General features: G+C 37.3%; 1 protein-coding gene across 1 annotated transcript in view; it reads left to right on the forward strand.

Annotated features, from left to right (window-relative positions):
- CUBN (cubilin) overlaps positions 1-15,436 on the forward strand; it is a 327,155-nt gene that overhangs the window by 214,264 nt on the left and 97,455 nt on the right. The window contains 6 exon segments of the mRNA XM_006159747.2: positions 2,234-2,405; positions 4,251-4,457; positions 7,601-7,750; positions 9,481-9,602; positions 10,756-10,981; positions 13,185-13,372. Of these exon segments, the coding sequence (XP_006159809.2) occupies positions 2,234-2,405; positions 4,251-4,457; positions 7,601-7,750; positions 9,481-9,602; positions 10,756-10,981; positions 13,185-13,372 (1,065 nt within the window).

Here is a 15,436-nt window from a genome sequence, read left to right on the forward strand (position 1 = left end):
AAGACCAGATGTTTGAATGTACACAACACAAAGTAATGATCAATGTCAGAGATGGTAGATACGTTTACTGCCCTGATTTGATCTTTACACATCTTACACATGCTTTGAAAAAGATGTACAACTATCACATGCAGAGTGTAATTACAATAAGAAATTATTTTGAAAAATATGAATATTACTCAATTGATTATTATGATTATTTTTAGAGAGAGTTGTTTTGCTGTCGGGTGCATGCAATCACCAGAGAGACAGAAGGATAGAAAGTGAGAAATCACCCTCTGGTGGGGATGGCCATATTGCAACCCCTTCTCCTCCGTCCTCCTCAGGATTGTGGGCACGCATGCACGCACACACACACAGCATGAGTTTAAAGCCACTGGATCCGGGACTGGAACCATAGTAGACTACAAAGGACACCAGCAATGTACATTACACCATTTGCTGGTCCCAGTGAGTTATTAAAGTATTTCTTTTTTTCATATTTACTTTTATTATTATTATTATTATTTACATTTTCCCCCACATTTTATTGATTCACAAAGTACCTTAAACTAAAACTGTGGACAAAGCTAGAATCCAGTTACAAAATGCACTGTAATTTTCTTCTGAGATATTTTAAATTAATTAATTTGCATTCATTTAAAAGGAAACAGGAAACAGGTTAGGATTCTGTTCAAATAGGTACATGAACCTAGCAGCTCAAGACAGGACAAAAATCCTTAAAACTGGAAAACAAAGCCTAGAAGAAAATCAGAAATGTTTTAGTCAAAAGTCATAAAATGCTGTTTCACCAGTTCGGTCTCATGTAATCTATCTTCTGTTGTGGTCCAGTCTTCCTGTGTAAATTCTGGGGTATAATATTCAACTCCAGACATGTCTCTATGATTAAGTTGGCCATTTTCTTAGTTTTTGAACTCTTATTTCGGTGTGTCTGTATTTAATTTTCCTTGTATAGCACTCCTTTGAGAATTTCTTGGAGATCTGGTCTAGTGTTGGTAAATTCTTTCGGGTTTTGTTTATCTGAGAATATTCTTGTCTTTTCTTCTTTGAAGGATAACCTTGCTGGGTACAGTATTCTTGGTTGAAATTGGTTTTCCCTTTTAAACTGTGAAAACCAAAACCAAGCATGCTAAAAACATTCATTAACAAAACAAAACAAACAAACAAAAAAAACCTTAAACTGTGAAAACCAAAACCAAGCATGCTAAAAACATTCATTAACAAAACAAAACAAACAAACAAAAAAAACCAATGCTGAAACATTCATTAAAAAAACAAAACAAACAAACAAAAAAACCAGTGGAATAATACCTTACCAATTATTATAATTATATGAATAACTAGAATTATTAGAGTTATTGTTTAATATTTGGAGTCAGAAATACTCTATTTGATATTTTAAAATTCAAATGAGTAAAAATATTGGGGGTTTGAATCAACAAGTAATTAGGAATTAGCTACATTCATTAAAAAAACAAAACAAACAAACAAAAAAACCAGTGGAATAATACCTTACCAATTATTATAATTATATGAATAACTAGAATTATTAGAGTTATTGTTTAATATTTGGAGTCAGAAATACTCTATTTGATATTTTAAAATTCAAATGAGTAAAAATATTGGGGGTTTGAATCAACAAGTAATTAGGAATTAGCTACTGGGTTATCAGGAAAGTCATGATGCATTTTTGCATAGGAAAACAAAAATTTGTCATAGCTTTTCTGATAACCTAATATTATATTTATATTGAGACAGATTTTTAAAATTGCTTTCCAGGGTATTTAAAACTATTTGAATTGTTATATACTTCAAACCGTCAAAGACTAAAATTTCAGCCTTTCCAAATATCAAAGGTCTTGACATAGTCTTAAGAAAAACTGCCCCGCGGTAAACTCTGTGAACTACAACATAAGCATAGTGACACAATCTACTTTACATTTAGATCACAGTTTCCAGTTGCGAAATGTACAGCAATTTTTCATTTGTCACCACAGGGCAGGAGGGCATTACTGTAATACTTTCATTTTAGTAAAATACCCTGAGGCCAAAAATAATGTGCTCAGGGTAACATAGTGGCTTGTGGCACTGGGTTAGATGCCCATGTTGTTAAGTAATGCATTTTAATGCAGGGCTCTCTCGGAAGTAAGTGCATCTGGGCTGGGAATGTCATCTACTAGGAAATACTCAGATGGAAGGTGCAGCTAAAGGGTAAACTGTTTTATTCCAACAGGTATTCAATGGCCTTAGAAGTAACTCACCCCAGCTGGAAAAACTGTGTAGTAGTGAGAATGTAAATGATGAGATAGCATCTTCTGGGAACACAATGAGAGTTGTTTTTTTCACTGATGGATCCAGGCCATATGGAGGCTTTCTTGCTTCCTACACATCCAGCGAAGATGCAGGTAATGTAGGATCCTGGCAGCATCCCTCACTTCAGCCCACAGCTATCGCCAACAACAGCTGCTGACCCGCCTCTGCTTTCCCTTTAGTACCTAGGATCGAAGCTTCTTCTGGGATCTTTGACATAACAACAAACATATAAGCAGATAGAAAGCTACTCCAGACAGGGGAACCAGCAGTTAGCGTAATGGAGATAGAAACCTACTCCAGACAGAAAACACTTTCTGACCTCAGAAAGCAAACCACTATTGTAAATTTTAAACTTAAAAAAAATAATAGTGTTAGATGAGCTTCTAGCAGAATGCCATGCAATGTTGCCATTAGGATTGATTGCCAGTTCCGTGTCCTTGTCCATTCTTTTGTGTTGAAAGAGACCGTCTATCTCTTAGATGGTAACTTAGTTTAGACAGTCATTTATTTCACTTGGACAGAAAATAGTCGATTGTTTCTTAGTCATCCATCCATATATTTATTTGCAATTAAAACAAATGGGGGAGTTTGTATTTGGTACAGAATATTTCAAAATTAAACAAGATGTGGCCTCTAATCATAAATGTCCCCCATTTTCTAGAGTGATGCTGTCACCTAAGGATGTTTAAGTTTCGGAGTGGGAATGAAGAAAATTTTATAAGCACTCTCAGTTATTTAATTGGTATAAGAAGCATTCATTTCCTGATTCAAAAGGGCAAAATCATTGACACTCCAGTGTTGTAATACCTATTTGATGCAATTAAATTTTTGAAACAAGTAGAGAATTATCTATCAAAGCCATTGGGACCTATCACCAATAATATTTGGAGATTCTTCTAAATTTTTTTTTTTTTGAGAGGCTGTTTGCTGTAGGGCACGTGTGCTTGCCAGGAAGACAGAGAGAGACAGAGAGACAGAAAGCAAGAAATCACTTCCCAGGGGGATGGCCACGCCACAATCCCTTCTCCTCCATTCTCCTCTAGGGATTTTGGGACATGCATGCACATGCGCTGGCGTGAGTTTAAGCCACTGGGTTCGGGACCCAAACTGTGGTCAACTACATGGGATTCCAGCGACATAGCCATTATGCCAACTGCTGCTCCCAAGATTCTTCTGAATTAAATATTAATGAATAATATGAATGAATGATACTCTCAAATTTGGCCCAAATTTGGAAGAATTTATGCACAGCCAAACCCCAGTCACTTGATCTATACCAGTAAAGAAATATAAAAAACATTATTTTTGTACATCTGTCCTTAATAAACTCATGGAAACTTCTTCCATAATTTGCAGGCAGGAGCTAGGCTTTTACCCACAACCTTGACTACAGACAGAGAGAGACAGAGAGACAGAAAGCAAGAAATCACTTCCCAGGGGGATGGCCACGCCACAATCCCTTCTCCTCCATTCTCCTCTAGGGATTTTGGGACATGCATGCACATGCGCTGGCGTGAGTTTAAGCCACTGGGTTCGGGACCCAAACTGTGGTCAACTACATGGGATTCCAGCGACATAGCCATTATGCCAACTGCTGCTCCCAAGATTCTTCTGAATTAAATATTAATGAATAATATGAATGAATGATACTCTCAAATTTGGCCCAAATTTGGAAGAATTTATGCACAGCCAAACCCCAGTCACTTGATCTATACCAGTAAAGAAATATAAAAAACATTATTTTTGTACATCTGTCCTTAATAAACTCATGGAAACTTCTTCCATAATTTGCAGGCAGGAGCTAGGCTTTTACCCACAACCTTGACTACAACTAGGAAAACAAATCAAAGCAGTGATGTTGCTGTTGTTATTACCTGTGTCTTCCATTATGGCCTGAATCTTACTACTACTTTCTCCATTGCGTTTCATTTTTTTAGAGTGTGGTGGGTTTCTTCCAAATGACTCTGAAGGAAACTTTACTTCTCCTGGTTTTGATGGAGTCAGTAATTACTCACAAAACCTAAACTGTGAATGGACTCTCAGCAACCCAAAGGAAGGAAATTCATCCATTTACATTCACTTTGAGGATTTTTACCTAGAAAGTCACCAAGACTGTCAATTTGATGTCCTTGAGTTTCGAGTCGGTGAGTTTAGTTTACGCTTTCTCTTATTTACCTGTACTATCCTTCTTATGCCTGGAGATCACTGACAGTGAAGGGACTTAAACAGCTATAACGGAGCTACGGAAGATCCAGAAGAACTTGGCTCAAACAACGCTGTGATTCTGTATGTGGCAGCTGAGGAAGATGTGCCTGTGCACCGCAGTGAGGAGGGGATCCGTGTTGACACCCTGACACACGAGACTTACCCAAGAAAGATTCTGGGTGGTTTCTGCTCTCTGCTTGAGTTAGGGTTTTCCTGTCAACGCTCACTACTCAAGACTCTTTTCTTAAGAAACAGGAATTTAGCATAGTCAGAATGTGTTTTCAGTTTCCTGAAGACAGGATTTAGGAAGAGGCTGTGAAATTATACTCAGGCCTTAGAAGTTCAGAACAAGGCTTGCAGTGTATCAGATGCAGACGCACATGGAGGTTATTCGGGGGAATTATCCTAAAAGCGGTCAAGTTTGTTTTCATGATAGAAAAGGATTGAGTTGTACTTGATAAACCACAAGATTTTTAGAAACCCTATATTCATAGAAAATTAATCAATAGTCAAGGCCTAGGCTACCCACTAGATTGCTCCTACTATTCGCTTTACACTCTTTTCTTGGTAAATAAATAAGTAGAAAATAATACTGTAGACAATGAAAAGTTTGCTAAGGTCCATGTTATCCAAAATTCTAGAGACTAAAAGCAGGAGAAAACTAGTTGGTGAAGATGTTCTTGGGCAGCAATGGGAATCAATGCTGTTTGCTACCTTTGAGAGCATGGGAGACAGAATTTGGGTAAAATTTCTAGTCATAGAACCAGGGCCTCACCAAGTGAATCATCCTGGCTCTCTGAGGTTAGTAAGTCTAGAAAAGGCTTATGAGGAAATGAAAGTTGTAGTTTGAGAGTATCCTCATGCAATTCTGATGAGCCCTAACAGCTTCGACCTAAGCCAGAACTTGCTTACAGACTCAAGTACAACAAATCTGTCTGTCAGATTTCACCAGTTCAACACAATCTTTCCTTTGCTCTCTCAGATTTAGAGACAGTTAAAATACTCCATTTTGTTGATTTATAAGGTCAGTGATGTTCATCTGGCAGAATAAACAGAGCAGATAAATGTGAGCTATATAGGTGCTCTATAATTGTTAATCAAGTTTCTGTGAAAAGATTACTAACTTTATAAAAATATTTAGCTCAGACAGCTCTAGGCCCGAGTATTGAATGTTCTGTTTATTAGGTTGTCGGGAGAGTCATGATATATTTTTCTGTTTTTCTATGCAAAAATGCATCATGACTTTCCCAACAACCCAATATCCTAGTTGATTAAATGCAGTCATAAAATCTTTAAAACTTTAGGCAGTTGTTACTTTCATCTTCAGGGTATATTTTACCCCATTGGTATTATATGAGGGGACTTCAAATAATTCATGGAAAATGGAATTAAAGTATGAGTTAAGTTCTGTGCAAGAATTTGAAATCTATGCATAGTTTTTTAAATTAATTTTTCCATAGGTTTTTAAAGCCCTCTGTATTTCTTAGTTCTTAAAAAGGCATGTCTAAGCATCAGCAGGTGGCATAGTAGGTAAGGCACTGGACTTCCATGTGGCCAACCACAGTTTGAGTCCCAGACGTGACAGCTTCAAACTCACATTGGGCACATGTGCGTGCATCCCCCAAATCCCAAGAGGAGAATGGAAAACGGATTGATTGTGGCCTTTTTTCCGAGGGATGAATTCTTGCTTTCTGGCTCCCTGTCTCTCTCTCTCTCCTCGGCAAGCACACATGCCCTATAGCAAAAATTTCTCAAAAAAAAAAAAAAAAGCGCGTCTAAACTTTTTAAAATTATTAATTAGTTTTATCTCTGTTTAAATATAATAAATATTTATGAAAACACAAATTGGAACAAAATAGCACTTACAGTAAAGAGAGGTCCACACCAAAGTGGCATTTTAAAATTGAGATAAAATTCACACATCAAATTCCCCATTTTATTTAACCATTGTAAATAGAAAAGTGGCTTTGAGTACATTCAAAATATGGTTCAGCCATTATCACTGTGTAATTCCAGAACATTTTCATCACTCTAAAAAGGAACCCCTTCAAAAGCTCTTCTTTCCCCCGCTTCCCAGACACCCATGCCTCTAGTAATCGCTATTTCACTCTCTCCTAATATGCAGCCAATTTTTTACCTACCACGTATGAGGGAGAGCCTGCAGTATTTGTCTTTCTGTGCCTGCTCATTTCACTTCATGTAGTTTCCTTCAGACTTGCCCATCTTGCCTTGAATTACAGAATTCCATTCCTTTTAATGGTGGAATAATATACATGTATCACATTTTCTTTATTCATTTATCTGTTGATGGACATTTGAGTTGATTCCATATTGCTGCTATTGACAATAGGGATGCAGTAAACAATGGAGTACAGAAATCTTTGACATACTGGTTTTCTTTCCTTTGGATATATACATACTAGTATGATTAGCGGATCATAAAGTAGTTCTTTTTTTTTTGGAGAGGTTTTTGCCATAGGGCACGTGGGCTCTCCAGAGAGAGAGAGACAGAGAGACAGAAAGTGAGAAATCACCTCCCAGGGGGGATGACCACACCGGAATCCCTTCTCCTCCATTCTCCTCTTGGGATCTCGGGCACACACACACACACACACTCACACACACACACACTCACACACATGCCCGGCGTGAGTTTAAGTCTCCGGGTTCAGGACTCGAACCGTGGTCAATTACATGGGAGTCCAGTGACGTAGCCATTAAGCTAACTGCTGGTTCCAAAGTAGTCCTATTTTTAACTGTTTGAGGACCACCATATGGTTTTCCATAATGGCTATATTAATTTATATTGCCATTGATATGTGTAAGAGTCCCCCTCTTCTCTGCATCCTTATTATAGCATGTTTTGCTTTCATTTTTGTTCCATCCTGTTGGGGAAACTTTATTTTGTATTTGACAGAAACTGTGTCATATCTGCCACTAATACTTTAATTCTGGGACAGAATTTAAATGTGTGTCAGTGAATACCTTGAAATATTTATTCTTATTTGTTCCTACTGAATTCATTGAATATATTTCTCAAAAGCTATATAAATAATGGCACTTGGTGTATTATTTTGTCCAGGTGATGCCGATGGGCCCCTAATAGGGAGATTTTGTGGCCCTTCAAAACCTACAGTGCCGTTGGTTATTCCTTATTCTCAGGTATGGATACATTTTGTTACCAATGAACGTGTAGAACATTTGGGATTCCGTGCAGAGTATTTCTTCACAGGTAAGACGTAGGATTAATATCTCAAACTCTAGCAATAAAATAATAGGTAAAACTTTGTGATTGTTTCCATAAGTCCCCACTTAATGTATATCAAGTGTCTGCACTCTATGACTGAAACTGATTGACTAAAGGATATAGAAACACAGTAAATGGTTGTAAATACCAAATATAGTGTGGGTGAAAGAGTAGAGTCTGTGGAAGGACTTTTAGAAGAAAAATAGAGAGGCAAAGCATTAATGGAACAAAGAAATGTGGTATTATCTGTTGAAGATAATTTTATAGTATTATCAACTGGACTAGAGAGAAATGTACACATGTTCACTTTGTAAGCTAAATAATGTGATTGAATATATAAAAGAACATGACATAAAAATAAATAAATAAATAAATATAAGATCCCACATATATTTTGATAGATTTATTTCTAGGTAGCTATTACCCTTGATGCTGAAGTCAATGAGATTTTCTAAATAACATTTTTAATTGTTTGTTGCTGATATCTAACAATTTTATGCATTTATATTTAGTCCAGAAAATTTGTTATACTTTTCCTAACTTTAATATTTTGTCTATAAATTCACTTTGGTGTTTCTATATGAACAATCGTGTTTTGCAAATGACAATTCTGTTTTTCTTTCAGGTCCAATACTTCATTTTTTTTTTCTTGCCTTGTTTCACTAGCTAAAGTTGCTATTATGCTAATGAACTGATGGGCTAATAACATCTTGTTTCTGGTTTTAATCCGAATTTCTTACATTTCATGTTAAACATGCTGACTGCTCTTAGGTTTCCAAATACATTTTATCAAATTAAAAAGTCCCTTCAATTTTTAGTGTACAAAAAATGATTTTAATGCAAATGGGTATTAGATTTTATCAAATGCTTTTTCTGTGTATATTCAGATTATCCTTCCCCCACTTCACATATTAATGTGATCAATTATATTGAATCATTATTTTTTCTTGTTTGTTAAACTAACCCTAGTTGGTCTTGATGTATATTATACATATACATATTTCTGAAGATTATTTGCTAATGTTTTGTATTGGATTTGCATCTGTGACATTCACAGTTTGAACCTGAAAATTCAGCCCACCATGTCAGCACTACTCCTTGCGATTTCCTTGGGCCACTAGTGTTTTTCTAGTCCTTTTACTAATTAACATAGCAGTCCTCTCAGACTCCCAACTTTATGTAAAAGTCTCGATTTCAGTCCTTCCTTTTTGAAAGCTATGTCTTCTCTTCCTATTTATTGTCACCAAAAGCTTAGGCTCCAACCCTGGAGCTCTCATCTTAGTTCTTTATCCTCTCAAACTGCTACACATTCAGTTTGAGATGACCGAGATTGATTGTTATCCACTCACTCAACCATCTTGTCATTTGTTTTTTATTGATCAGATTGAAAGAAAAGTCAGGTTTTTAAGAAACACCATTATTTGAGTTGGATATCACACTATACTTTGCTTTATAAATGTACCAGTTTTTCAACTTGCTATGCTAATATATAATTAGATAGTTAACTATGTATTAATTAATTAATTAGTTACTATTATCTAGAATTCTGTTTATTTCTAGTCATCCACCCAATCTTACGTTTCAGGAATTCATTTACTTTTTTCATTTATTGTATTTTTTTATCAAAAAGTATAGTAGCTATTGGTACTGCTTTGGTTTTGTTGGGTTTCGTTGTTTTGTATTTTGTTTTATCAAATTTACAAATCTAATTTCAGATTGTGGTGGAATACAAGTAGGTGAGAGTGGAGTGATCACAAGCCCCAACTACCCAGCCTCTTACGACAGCCTGACCCACTGTTCTTGGTTGTTGGAAGCCCCTGAAGGGCACACCATCACTGTGAGTTCTAAGGATGGGATAAAATGCTTTGAAATGATTTCATGCAAATGAAGAGGGTTTTTTTGTAAGCAAGTGATTAGCGTAGGCTTTTATCCTACAGTTAGATCAATGTTTCTCTCTGAAATTCTGTTAGAATACATACATTGATATCTGGAAATTTATAGTTAATGAAGAATAAAATTCCTTTCTCAGGCATAGGAAAAACTACACATAGAAAATGATTCTACATCTAAGAGAGAGATATATTCTATTCATCTTCTTCTTTTTATTGGGGGGGGGGAGGTTTTTACTATAGGGCATGTGCACTCACCAGAAAGAGAGAGAGAGACAGAGATAGAAAGTGAGAAATCACTCCCCAGGGAGTATGGCCACACTGCAATCCCTTCTCCTCCATTCTCCTCTCAGGATCTTGGGCACGCACACACACATGCGTAGCATGAATTTAAGCCATTGGGTCCGGGACTCAAACCACGGTCAACTACATGGGAGTCTAGCAACATAGCCATTACGCCAACTGCTGGACCCTATTCATCTTCTTGATATGAGTTGCCATTCTAGCCCAAGGGACTGGTGGGGTCTCCATAATGTTTTCACATCCTGGAAAAATAGTCCGTAGACCTTTCAATAAGGAACAAACAAACAAACAAAAGCAGAGGAAGGGGAGAATTAAATAATCTGAAAATTTGAATCACATGGTACCAAAAAAAAACAAAAAAAGGAATGATTTCACACATTAAAAAAATATATAGTTGGGACCAGCAGTTAACATAATGGCTGTCGCTGCACTCTCATGTAGTCGACCGCGGTTCACATCCCGGACTCGGTGGCTTAAAAACTCATGCCTGGCACATGTGCGTGTGTACCCAAGATCTCGAGAGGAGAATGGAGGAGAAGGGAGTGCGGCGTGGCCATCCCCCCTGGGGGGTGATTTCTCGCTTTCTATCTCTCTGTCTCTGTCTGTCTGGTGAGCACATGTGCCTTATGGCAAAAACCTCTCCAAATATATAATATATATGAAATGACTTCATACATTAGAAAATATATAGGTAGAAATATGCAATTGTGTCACTGAAGGCAGAATAAAAGGACCTGTAACCATGATGTAGATAAGGCCACAACTTGGTGTACTCATGATTTCTTTTTTCTCCTGCAGCTTACATTTACTGACTTTGATATCGAAAGCCATTCAGCTTGTGCTTGGGATTCCGTCACTATCAGGAATGGTGGCTCCCCTGGATCACCCATAATAGGACAATACTGTGGGAATTCAAACCCCAGGACAATCCAGTCTGGTTCCAACCAGCTGGTAGTGATTTTTAACTCAGACCAGTCAATACAAAATGGTGGATTTTACGCTACATGGAGCACACAAACTTTAGGTAAAAGAAACATTCTCTGTGCTCATTGTCATTTTCAGTAATATCTTTTCTAAACTTGTTAACTAATTTAAAATATGTATGTTTTGTACCAGCTCTGTGTAAGACTTAGTCCCAAATATTCACACATGTCATCTCATGTAGTAACCCTGCAAGGGAGTTATTGGACAAGGTTAACATAGTTTTTCTATATTTCTATTTTTGTTTGTTTTAGGGTTTTGCCATAGGGCACATACACTCATGAGAGAGAGTAAAAGACAATAAGAGGAAAAGAGAAATCACAGCCTAGTGGGGGATGGCCATGCCACAATCCCTCCTCTTCCACTCTCTTCCTGGGATTTTGGACATGTGTGCACAAGACCTGGTGTGATTTTCAAGCTGCCAGGTTGGGAGTTCAAACCACATTGCCCATGTGAGAATCTAGACCCTTAATCACTGTGCCACCTGCTAGCCCCAATTTTCTTTATATCTCATGGATAGAACGGAGGATAAGTGGGTTGATTGTTTGCCCAGGGAAATAACTGACTTGTTAGAGTCATTGTTTGAGTTAGGGCAGTTGAATGAAGAAACTTTGATTTTAGAACTTCATGCTGCTTCCTCCATGTTGTAACCAGGGAATCTCAAGATATAGAATTAAGTGCTGGAATCAAAAGCAGTTTAAATTATTTGAAGCTTAAAGGGAGAATGCTGTATGATAGGCTTAGGGTAGAAAAATAGCCACAGCATGAAGAGCCTTGTTTTATATATTATTTCCTGAACAATGCGTGCTATCGAAGTGTTTTGAAGAGGAAAGTGACAAGATGAGGATTGTTTGATGATTTAGAACAGATGCTATAGTACACAAGCACTGAATCAAAATATCACAGGTTTGATTTTTTAAAAAATTTTAGTTATTTGTTTCTTAATGAGAGGGAGAGAGAGAACACTCCGGGGACCTGATGCTGCAGTCCCAGATTCAGTCAGGCCTAAATCAGGGACACTGGACATGAATGCATCCTGCAGACGCAGGGAGTTCTCTGATCACAAACTTGGAACCCTCCCATTGGTCAGTCTTGTAGAATGTTGGTGTTTTATAATTGCAGGCCCCAGATTGGACACCAGGCATGTGGGCATGTATACCAAAATCCCAGGAGGAGAGCAAATGGAGGAGAATGGATTGCAGCATGGCCATTGCCCCTGGTGGGGGGGTGATTTCTCACTCGCTAGCAAGCACATATATCCTATAGCAAAACAAAACAAAACAAAACAAACAAAATAAAAACAGAGTAACTTTTATGCAAATATAATATAAACCTTGTGAAAATTCTCAGAAAATATAAGGACTTACATTAGATACTTTATTCAGGATTTACTGAATCATACAGGAGAATTGTTTTAGTAGAGCCAGAGTTATTATGATCTTTGTAGTCAAACTTTCCCTTCATTGAACCACTGGCTGCTACTGAAGTCAGAGGGGCGTTTTGGAGGAATGACTAATAGCCAAGAGTTGAAAAGCAAAGGTGGAGCCAGATGGTGATGCTGTGGTTACACAACTGAACCCAAGTGGGAAAGGACCTGGATCCACATCCCAGAGTACCCCCGCACGCCAGATGTGTGCGCATGTGCTGTGATCTGTTAAGTGTGTTTTGCTAAGTTTATATTTTTCTTTGTTGTCCCATAAGTACATATTTTAAGAGTATGAAAATACTACGAGATATTTTTTCTTTCAATCCTATTATTTGTTCCCATTCATGAGTCAGTTTTAATACAAATGAAGTAGATTGCTTAAAGGGACAATTTTCCCCTACTCGAAATCACTTTCTCTAATCCAGTTAGAGTAAAAGGACAAATAAGTATAGAGTTGTATTCCCATGTGTTAGTAGTAATAAAATAGAGAACTTGACGTTACTAGGCTACACATTCTACCTAGCCTAAAGGGGATAAAAATTATCGCTATTGTTTTCAGACAAGATAGAAGTGTATCTACTTTGCATCAGGGAGTGGTGGTCTCAGTTGCAGTCAGTAAACGTGTAAGAAAACAGTCACAGCTGAAGTTCCTCTCCCTTTTTGAGAGTGCTCACTGTGTTCTGGCCCTCATGCTGAGTCATAGGTAAGGGAAGATGAATTGAAATCTCCCATTGAGAAGTGTCCCCTTTTTTGGCAATGTTGGGATTCCAAAATTGTCACTTTCTTCACAAACTGATGACTCTTCCTTACAATTTTCCAGGTTGTGGTGGAATATTTCATTCAGAAAACGGCACAATCAGATCTCCTCACTGGCCTCAGAATTTTCCTGAAAACAGCAGGTGTTCCTGGACAGTCATCACTCACGAAAGTAAACACTTGGAGATCCGCTTTGACAGCGACTTCCGAATCCCCAGTGGTGAAGGACAGTGTCAGAACAGCTTTGTGAAGGTTAGTGTGCCTGTTTATTTAGTTGGAGCCAAAATAGTTCTATGAACATAAACATTTAGACTAGAAAATAATCATTGCTTTGCAGTATAAGAAAGAACAGTTTTGCTGCTTGGATTTCTTGGATGAAAAACTGAGTAACCTCACTGTTAGGAGTTAGAATTTGAACCACACACACACATATAGCTCTATGATTTTTTTTTAGCTTCTTAATGCTTAGGTAAATTAACTCAATTATTCTCTGGTTTTATTAAATTCTTGTGAGCATGTATGGCTTCCTTTCCGTGGATAATTATTAAAAGATCAAGTTTTATTTATTTTCCTTCTCTTTACCTTTCCTTTCCCCCTTCTCTTCCCTTCCATCCTTTTTCCTTTCCCTTCCCTTCTGTTTCCTCCTGTTTCTTCCATTCTTTTTTGTTGTTGTTGTTTCCTTTCCTCCCTTCTTCCTCTCTCCCTCCTCTTTTCTTTCCTTCCGTTCTTCTTTTCTAATAGGTATTAATTAACAAATGCCTTCTACAATATCAGGAACTGTCACAGACAAAATTAAAAAATAAAATGGCTAGGCAAATAAATAGGAGCTATAAAGAAAAACTAAATGGCAGTTACAGAACTGAGAACACAACAATGGAAATGAAGAGCTAGCTGGGTAGGGTCCATACTACAGAGGGGATGGCAGAGAGTATAGTCAGTGAACTTGAGGACAGGACAGGAGAACACACTCAATCTGAATAAAAGAAAATAGACTGTAAAAACAAAGCAAAACAAAACAAGACAAAAGCAAAAAAAGCAACATAAACAGAACTCTGGGGACCTGTGGACAGTTACAAAAGACCCAACATTCATATGACTAGAGCTTCAGAAGGAGATGAAAAGGTGCAGATAAAAATGTAATCAAAGAAATAATGACTGTAAACTTTCCCCAATTTGGCGAAAGGTACACACAGATTTGGGAATCTGAATGAATCCCAGGATAAACCCAAAGAAATGCAAGCCAAGACACATGGTAATAAGACTTCTGAACACTAAAGGCAAACAAAAAAATTTGAAAGCAGCCAGAGAGAACTGAGATATCACCCATAGTGTAATACCAATTTGAACGAAAGTGGATTTCTCATCTGAAACCATGGAAGCCACAAGAAAGTGACGCTATATTTTTTCAAATGCTGAAATAAAAAAACTGTCAACCATAACTATTACTATGTACTGTCCTTTAGAAGTAAAAGGGACATTAAACATCATCATATAAAGGAAAATAAAAGAAATAACTGCTAGGAGAACTCCCTGTAAAGATTGCCTGACAAAAATGAAAGCATACAAGAAGTAATCCTGGAGCACCAGGAAGGAAAAGGAACATGGAAAGAACAAAAATAGGAACTAGCAGGTGGCATAAGGTGAAGGTGCTGAACTCCCACGTGTTTGACTGTGGTTTGAATCCTGGAGCTGGTGGCTTGAAACTCACACCAGGCATTTGTGCATGCCCAAAATCCCCAAAGGAGAATGGAGGAGAAGGGATTGCAATCTTTCTATTCCCCCACCACCACCACCCCAGAGGGATTTCTCACTTTCTGTATGTCTCTCCAGCTAGCACACATGCCCTATAGCAAAAATCTCTTTTTAAAAAATGTGCAAAAATAATTTACATGTAAGAGAGCATCCTTTTCCTTATAAATTCAATGATGCCCATTTAATAATTAATAATTAAAGCAAAAGTATTACAATGCCCTCAGTTACTTCAGACTATGATATTGAAAAGTTGGTAAGGTAAAAGGACTTGAGTGGATGTCCAATTTCCACTCTTAACTCAAAGTAGCCAAATGTTGATGCCAATACACTCTTATAATCCCATATGTAACACCCAGAACAGCCACTGTCAAAATAGTATGGAGAGATATTCACCAAAAAACTATGCAATAATTAATTATTCCATTTATATAATTATTTGAAATGACAATATATTAGGGGATGTTTTTTAGAGAGAGATTTTTGCCATAGGGCACATATATTCTCCAGAGAGGCAGAGAGGCAGAAGTGAGAAATCACCCCTTGTGGGGGGGATGGGCACACTAC

Source organism: Tupaia chinensis, unplaced genomic scaffold, assembly GCF_000334495.1.
Source record: "Tupaia chinensis unplaced genomic scaffold, TupChi_1.0 Scaffold000647_1, whole genome shotgun sequence".
Taxonomy (NCBI): Eukaryota; Metazoa; Chordata; class Mammalia; order Scandentia; family Tupaiidae; genus Tupaia; species Tupaia belangeri.